The following is an 8,783-nucleotide window of genomic DNA, read 5'->3' as shown; positions in this document are numbered from 1 at the left end:
GAGATGTGCAGGAGGCAGCTGATCGATGTTTCTCTCTTATCGATGTTTCTAACTCTCTCTCTCTCCCTCTCCCTTGCTCTCTGAAATCAATAAAATATATTAAAAAAATAAAAACCAAATAAGAGTAAAATCGGAGATGCTAGATAATACAGTATAGATATTGTTTATGTAAATAACAACATGGAATGCCAGTCAGGGGAATAAACTCACAAAGGCTTTGCTCATTCCTCAAAATACTAGCAAATGAATAGATAAGTTAACTAAAAGTATCACGCTTCAGGTGTATGTATATATTCTTTCTCTGATTGGCTCCTTAACCAGTGCACATAGGAGCCTCTCCCGATAGGAAAACGATGAAGAGAGTGAGGACACGAATGCAAGCGAGGCAGCTCATCTGCAGCCTTAACATAACCCAAGGGCAGTGCCCCGTCCGCAGATGGACAGGAGGGAGAGTGGGAGGCAGGCTTCCCGGTGCTGGACCCGCTGGAGGGAAACGCTGTCCGCACCGGGATTTGGGGCAGAAGTCACAGGGAGACTCAGGGCCCAAACAGGAAAGTTTCCGGAGAGTTGAGAAAAAAACAGGACGACAACAACAAGGAATTAGTATGTATTTTTAAGCCTAAACTATTTTTTGCATCATTAGCAAGAGGATTTTTTACACCAAAGATGAACAAATAGGAAATAAATCTAGCAACTAAGTTGTACAGTACCTTTATCTCTATTACCTCTATAATACGCTTTATCTATACACCAAAACGTTTGTATTTGCTGATGGACTTGAAGCTGAGACCAGGAGGTACCACTGGGGGAAACAGAAAAGCTGATACTGAGCTGTGGCCGAGGCAGGAGGGAGGCCCCGGACGAGAGAACATCGCTTCATGAACCCGAAAGAGGCGTTTATGCGAGAACGCTTCTCCCGCGCCTCTGTGCCCTGGGACGACAGGCTTGATGACGTACAAGTTGTGAACTAAACGCTCTTACCTGGTCGTCCTTCTCCCCCAGCGAGCCTCGGGGAGACCCCAGGGAAGGGGCTGCTCTTCCCTCTGCTGACGGACAATCTCACGTCGTCCTCACAACCCGAAGCTTCCCCTGCAACCTCACTGCTTCCCAACAAGAGCCTCATTTATGTTACCAAACACGTTCCTCCTTAACCTATTTTGCATTATAGAAACTAAGGCAACATAGTTAATACTTAGATATGAAATATTTAGAAACCAAATGAAGAGTAATTTATTATTCAGCTGGAAGGCAACACAGGAGTAGCCTAGAGAAGAGTTTGTAGCATCTCAAAGCAGCAATATTTTTATTTTTTTTAATATATTTTATTGGTTTTTTACAGAGAGGAAGAGAGAGGGATAGTTAGAAACACTGATCAGCTGCCTCCTGCACACTCCCCACTGGGGATGAGCCTGCAACCAAGGTACATGCCCTTGACCGGAATCGAACCTGGGACCCTTCAGTCCGCAGGCCGACGCTCCATCCACTGAATCAAACCGGCCAGGGCAATATTTTTAAAGTAGCAATATTTCAAGCCAAACACAAGATTTTAATATGTTTCATTTAAGAAAACCCAACCATCACAGTCATGTCTATAATTAGTGATTTGATTAGTAAGAAGCACACAGTCTTGAACAATGAACTTACCTGATCAAAGCGCAGAACAGGTTCAGTTGCATTATTGAAACTGTACACTTCCACCATTCCGTCATCTCTCCCAACAAGTAAATCTTTAACTCCATCACCCATAATGTCAAAGCTGTCAACACACAAAATACCTTTAAAAATGAAAAGAGAAGTTATTAGTAATACTATATTATAGTTAAGTTTACGCCAAGTAAGAATTAAAAAACAGAATGGAGAAAAACGCACTGAACAACTGAGCACAATCAGGTACCCATCCTTTTCGTTTCTCCCCATTCGTTCATTTCTAAGGCTTTAAATATAGTCCACATGGCAATGGCGCCCCAACTTCCACCCCCAGCTCTGCCTCTCTCCAGACTTACATAGCAAAGTCCCCCCTCAGCCTCTTCTCTGAGACATCATTTGCACCTCAAACTTTCCAAGCCCCTGACAAAACTCTCCTGGCAGCCCTTTGTCACACGCCAGTAATAATGCTCCTTCTCTAGCCCCTCCTCATCTCGGTCTGAGACCAGCTCGTTGCTCAGGCCAAAAATCTAGACTACATCTCTAACCCTTCTCTTTGTTCTCACCTCCACAACAAACACATTAGCGAATTCTATGAACTCCACCTGCAGCTTTCCATTTGCAACTACCATGAGCCCAGTCCAGGCCATGGTACCTCGAGCCTAGACGAGGAGAAATTACAACAACAGTAATCTCCAAACTGACTTCCGTGCTTCCAGTTTCACCTGCTTCCTTCGAAATCCATTCTCCACGGAGCGTTTTTTTGTTCGACGTCCCACTGCACTTAGATTAAACTTCAAACCCTGTTCCAAGACTCACAAAGACCTGCATGACTCACCCTTCCCGACCTCCCTGGTTCCATCCAGGGCCATGCTGAGGCGTGTGGTCACACTGGTCTTCCGGATGCTTTTCAAAGGAACCATGTTTACCTCTGCCTCCAGTCTTCTGACCACTCCTCCTCTTATCACTCAGATCTGAGCTCAAATTTCACCTCTTACCAGACACCTTCCGTGACCTCCCACTCAGTCTAAAGGACGCCCTCCTCCTTCTACCCATCATCATTCTGGTACATTTTCTGCAGGGGACTACTTGAAGCTATCTTATTTGTTTATCCTTTGTCTTCCCTAACAAGTGTTTGTTGAAGGAATAAATACATGAATGCACGTGCTGTCCTTATCAACAGCCATCTCACTACCTGTCAAGTCAGATACAAGTTACCCTTAGAATGTATATATTCCTGAGAAAACAGGAATAGTTCCCTCATGCACTTCTTCCTTGCTTCAAACCAGTACTCCCAAATTCTAATCTATTTCCTACAACAAACAATACAAAGTGGATTTGAGCACAAAGTGACGTTATAGATGGACACTAGCCCATAAGAGCCGATCCATTCCAAATTACTATTAGCAAGTCTTATTTTTAACAAATGATACCAAAAATATGATAGACCCGATAAATAAACAAATAGTAAATACAGCTGAGGTAGCTCTGTGAATTGCCAAGTCTTCTATATACATACTTTGAATGAATAAAAGAGAATGAATTATGTAATCTAAGATACTTTATTCAATAATTAACAAAATTTCAGAATCTGAACAACATAAAAAACATACCTCCCCGCTTTTTCTCATTTAGGATTTCCCACTTGTGTGTTGGCGTGGGTGCAGTGATCTGAACGAGCCCAAGTTTTCCATCTGACGTTCCAAACAAAACGTCTTCTCCAGAGTCACCTAGTCACAGGTACAGCCAACATAAGCTTACCCACAACTCATCTCTTTAAAATTAAAATATTTTCACATATATTGCCTTTCAGGTAAAAATCTCATTTAAAAAATAATATACAGAGACAGAAAACTTAATTTGGGAGGATGGTTATATACTCATATCATTTTATAACCATTACAGGTGAGACTCTTCCTTATCTAATTTAAGATGTGAACACTCAAAATTCAGTGCAATAACTCATTACTGTTAGTGGCTGGCAAGTTGTCACATAACCACCATCTCAGTTCCAGTTCATGTTCCTTCCACGAGCTCCCATTTTCCCTTTATATATGGTTAAATCATTAACACCTCAAATATCGTGACTTCACATAAGGCACTCCCTTATCTGACTGTGAAAAATGAAATGATTACCGCCGTTTCCATTGTGTAGAGCTAAGACAGTAGGTGGGCCAGAAACTTCAATTTCAAATACCACGTCTGATCCCTGAAGGAGAACAAGTATTTTAAAACAAACAGAATACAATTTTTTTTTAAAAATTTTTTTCTTTATTTTAAATCTTCATCTGAGGGTATGTTCTTCTTCTTTTTTTTTTTTTAAATTGATTTTTAGAGAGAGGAAGGGAGAGAGAAAGAAACATCAACTAGTTCCCACTCATATGCACCTGACCAGGGTCGAACCAGCAACCTTTTGGTGTACGGGATGACACTAACCAACTAAACCACCCGGCCAGGGCCAGAATACACATTTAAAAGAATATAGGCACTCAGAGATAACATCAATACTCCTAATGAACTCTGGAATAAAACTGCAGAAAAAATTAGGTTGCGAATATTAATTTGCATATTAGCAATTTTGCGTGTTAATTTGTTTTATTTTATTTTTTAAGTATTTTTTTATTGATTTCAGAGAGGAAGGGAGAGGGAGAGATAGAAACATCAATGATGAGAGAGAATCACTAATTGGCTGCCTCCCACACGCCCTCTACTGGGGATTGAGCCAGCCACTTGGGCATGTGCCCTGACCAGGAATCAAACAGTGATCTCCTGGTTCATTTTAAAGTAAAATATGTATAAAGTGTAAAGATCAAGAAGATAAATATTTAAAATATCCTCCACTTTCAATGCTTTTCATTTTAACTCCTCTGTTTGTCTGAAAACCTGTCACTGGTCAGTTTCCTAACAAAACTACCAGGAACAGTTTGCTTCTGTCCTTTAACAAAGAGCACATTTGAACGTGCGGACAGGCCCACAGTTACTTCCTAGGAAAAGTTCTGGCCTTGCCATTGGGCATTTCCAAAACCCGTCCAGTGAGAGGCAGGAGGACCTGCTATTTAGACAAGGAAACAAGTTAGGTCCTTTGTCTCTTTTTCCATTTTTCCACTTGGAATGTTTTTATTAAGTGCATAGTATTTGTGAAACTATAAAGAATGAGGCAGAAGTACTCATACTCACATGGAAAGAACATCTATGATAAATCACTCAGTGACAAGAATTTGCAAAATTAGAGTAAAAAGTTTAACTACATTTAGAATGTACAAGAGAGCCATATGCTTTAGCTTTTATTTAAAACTAGAGGCCGGTGCACGAATTCATGCACAGTGGAGTCCCTCGGCCTGGCCTGTGGGATCAGGCCAAAACCCGCTCTCCAACATCCCCTGAGGGGTCCCAGATTGTGAGAGGGTGCAGGCCAGGCCGAGGGACCCTACTGGTGCATGATCGGGATCAGGGAGGGGCATGGGAGGTTGACCAGCCAGGGAGGGACCGCAGGAGAGCTCCAGGGCATGTCTGGCCCATCTTGCTCAGTCCCAATCGGCCAGACCCCAGCAGTAAGCTAACCTACCAGTCGGAGCATCCGCCCCCTGGTGGTCAGTGCACATCATAGCGAGTGGTTGAGTGGCCTTAGCATATCAGTAGCATATTACGCTTTAATTGGTTGAACAGACAACTGGACACTTAGCATATTAGGCTTTTATTATATAGGATAACATTAAAAAATTTACAGACATCTACATATCCTATATAATAAAGGCTAATATGCAAATCACCCGAATGGCGGAATGACTGGTCACTATGACGCGCACTGACCACCAGGGTAAGATGCTCGATGCAGGAGCTGTGCCCCGGTGGTCAGTGCGCTCCCACAAGGGAGCACCACTCAGCCAGAAGTCGGACATCCCCTGAGGGCTCTCAGACTGCGAAAGGGTGCAGGCCGGGCTGAGGGATCCCCCTCCCCACAAGTGCACAAATTTTGTGCACCAGGCCTCTAGTAACTATAAACACAAAAGGTACCTCAGGCACAGCAGCTGCCTAGCAAGGCAGATGGGGAGCAGGGAAAATGTGCAGGGCAGAGGGAAGACTACAACTTCATGCTTTCCATAAACCATTGGGGATTTTTTTCCCTCTCCAATAAGCATATGGAGCTCTTCTTGTAAACAGAGCAGAATCCTAGAATTCAGCCACATAAGTCTCTAATCGAGTGCCAGTCAGCTCCTAAAAAGCCTCATTCAAACGACTCCTATCTGGGAGCAGGCGAGGGAGAAATGAATCTCTCCTGTCTCTAGAATGAGCCTTCAGCATTATTTCAATTCACCTAGGGAAAAAATAAAACCTCACAGAACCACTGAACTTTCCCTTTTATAAAAGGGCTGGTGCCGAGAAATGGCTATCTGGCTATGAAACCCCAGGGGGGGGCATAGAATAAACAGCTCGACTTTCGTTCAACTGCACTATCATCGGCCTGTTTCTGAACCAGTTAATCCACCTGTTACATGTGATTTGCACTTAAACTTTATTGTATGGGTCTTGGTGTGTGTATTTTATTGAAAAAGTTACTTCCTTTTCTAAAAAATATTTTTACTGATTTTTAGAGAGAGAGGAATGGAGAAGGAGTGAGAAAGAGAAACATCAATGTGAGAGTGGCTGCTACCTCCTACGGGGGATTGAGCCCACAACCTGGGCATTGCACTGACCCAGAATCGAACCAGCAACCTTTTGTGCACGGGACAACGCCCAACCAATGAGGCCACACCGGCCAGGGCTGAAAAGTTACTTTCAAGAAGACACAGTTGACATGGTTCTAGCAGTCATGGCTAGTAACAATGGCCTCAAGCAGTTGTTTTAGCCAATTATGGCTTTTAATTGTCCCTCTATCACTCGCTCGTCTAACCAGTATTTGCTGAGTGCTTATTCTGTTCCACACACTGTCAGAAACAGTGGATCCACTCAAATGACGCAGCCCTGATCTCAACATCCCTTTAAAGCCCAAAACCTCTCCCCAAACCAATTTCCTCCTTTAGTTTTATTTGTCGGGAGAGGGGAGAGTGATGGGAAAAGGAAAAGAAAAACTGGGAAGGGTTTTCGTAGTTAAGGTACTCCATTCTGACTGTATTAGCTCAAAGTCATGCGGGGCGGGAAATTATCCTTTTTTCCATATATGCCTCTCTAAAAACTTGCCAAAGATCTGAACACATTTGCCTCAGGTAAACAAAATTAGTTATAAATTAAAACATTCCTAAAAAACCTCCAGATATAATTTTAAATAGGGTATTTAAAATGGTAGTAACCCCTAAAATAATTTATCTTAAGTAGACATTGTTTATCAATATTCATTTACCTAAAAGATGAAAAATTATAAAGACGCAAATAATAGCAACCTGTAACACGCGCAGAAGTCGGTCCTGACAGGCCAGCACCGGTGTCAGGTGAGGCAGCCGCTCCACGGGAAGGCAGATGACGTCATTGATTTTGTCCCCGGAAAGGTAATAATGCTGGTCTTTGCAGTCACAATAATGGCTATAGATGTAACTCGCACTGAGAAAGAGGTCTGAGCCAGATATGTGCCTGAGAACATGAAAAGTACTTTAAAACATCCATCTTTTAAAACATAAGCATAAAAAACTAATTTTTTGCACATGTAAAAATAAAAGCTTCTTTATACAGTGTTACTATCATTTTATCACAAACAGGTTTTTTTCATCTCTCCCCACTTAATTTCTAGCTTTTTGGTATAACGCTGATTTTGAAAACTGAAAACAAAGACAAGATAATGACAATCATCTATATCTGAAGATCAATAATGTGTCAAAAAGTAACTGTGTTTGAATGCGTACTCTGTGCGAGCACTGCCCTGAGTGATTTACACGGATTGGCTCAGTCCTCGACCTGTGTGAATAAGGACCATGACCATCCCTTTTCACAGGTGAAAATAAAATGTTAAGTAACTTGCCTCGTGGCGCACAACTAGCAGGCAGTGGAGTGGACTGCAACTCAGGTGGTTTTTAACTCTAGCGTTAGCTGTCTTACTATAACACGGTAATGCCTAGAAAAGGCTATTTGAAGTGACTCTACTTTAAATGATAACAGTGGGAAAAATGCCTTCATCAGAATTTTATCTAAAAAAAGAAATGAAAACAAGTGCAATTCAAACTATATTGAGTACAGTTTAGGCAAAATCACAACTAAGTTCTAAACTGCAAGACTGAATCCAGTTCTCAGTGGAGCAGCTGAAGTGTTTTGAAAAAAATTATAGACTAGTGTGTATCTTCCATCCTGCTATTACCATGCGATCATAAAGAGGTTACTGAGGGTTTTTAAAAATTATTTTTTTTAATATATTTCTATTGATTTCAGAGAGGAAGGAGAGGGAGAGAGAAACGTCAATGATGAGAGAGAATCATTGACCCATTAACCAGCTGCCTCCTGCACGCCCCCTACTGGGGAATTGGGCCCATAGCCCAGGCATGTGCCCTCAACAGGAATCAAACCTGGGACCCTTCAGTCTGCAGGCTGATGCTCTATCCACTGAGCGAAACCAGTTAGGGCTACTGAGGTTTTACTTGAAGGATTCAGTTATTCACCTCTAAGGTGTACTTAGAACATTTTGATACTAAGATTATTCCTTATCCTATAGTAATCCTCATTGACTTTCTCTTCTTTAATTATTGCTCAGGTGACCTTACTTTGTGACGCTGCATATCATGTCTATCCACCTAATGAAATTCCACATCTTTTTTTATTATTTGTAATTTCATTTTGAAATTCATCTGTATTATATTTGCATTGCATTGTCCAAAGTACTACATGGTAATCACTATTGTTGACAAAAGTGAGATACATGGAAACGTTAAGCCAGAAAGCATGTGAGAGTGGTAACCCATTTATAGGTGTCAATTTCCTTATTGAATATTTTAAAGTTATAACCTTGTTTTCTTATGCAACCTTATAAAAATGTGGATCTTCAGGTAATTTTTTAAAAATTAAGTAAACAGTCTTTTTATCCACCTCTGCCACTCCATAAAAACAGTTTAAAAACCAGACTCCTAGCCCTAACTGGTTTGGCTCAGTGGATAGAGCATCAGCCTGCAGACCAAAGGGTCCCAGGTTTGATTCCAGTCAAGGGCATGTACCTTGGTGTG

General features: G+C 41.6%; 1 protein-coding gene across 4 annotated transcripts in view; it reads right to left on the bottom strand.

The window, feature by feature from the left end:
• Positions 1–8,783, bottom strand: part of BBS7 (Bardet-Biedl syndrome 7) — a 46,369-nt gene that overhangs the window by 28,896 nt on the left and 8,690 nt on the right. For all 4 annotated transcript variants that reach the window (XM_015565969.1, XM_006766849.2, XM_006766850.2 and 1 more), the window contains exons 4-7: positions 7,023–7,209; positions 3,781–3,853; positions 3,258–3,374; positions 1,645–1,775 (exon numbers count right to left, since the gene is read on the bottom strand). In XM_015565969.1, the coding sequence (XP_015421455.1) occupies positions 1,645–1,775; positions 3,258–3,374; positions 3,781–3,853; positions 7,023–7,209 (508 nt within the window). The remainder of the gene's footprint in view (positions 1–1,644; positions 1,776–3,257; positions 3,375–3,780; positions 3,854–7,022; positions 7,210–8,783) is intronic.

The sequence above is a fragment of the Myotis davidii genome, unplaced genomic scaffold (genome assembly GCF_000327345.1).
Source record: "Myotis davidii unplaced genomic scaffold, ASM32734v1 scaffold862, whole genome shotgun sequence".
In the NCBI taxonomy this organism is placed as follows: domain Eukaryota; kingdom Metazoa; phylum Chordata; class Mammalia; order Chiroptera; family Vespertilionidae; genus Myotis; species Myotis davidii.
This window is presented reverse-complemented; position numbering and strand designations above follow the sequence as displayed.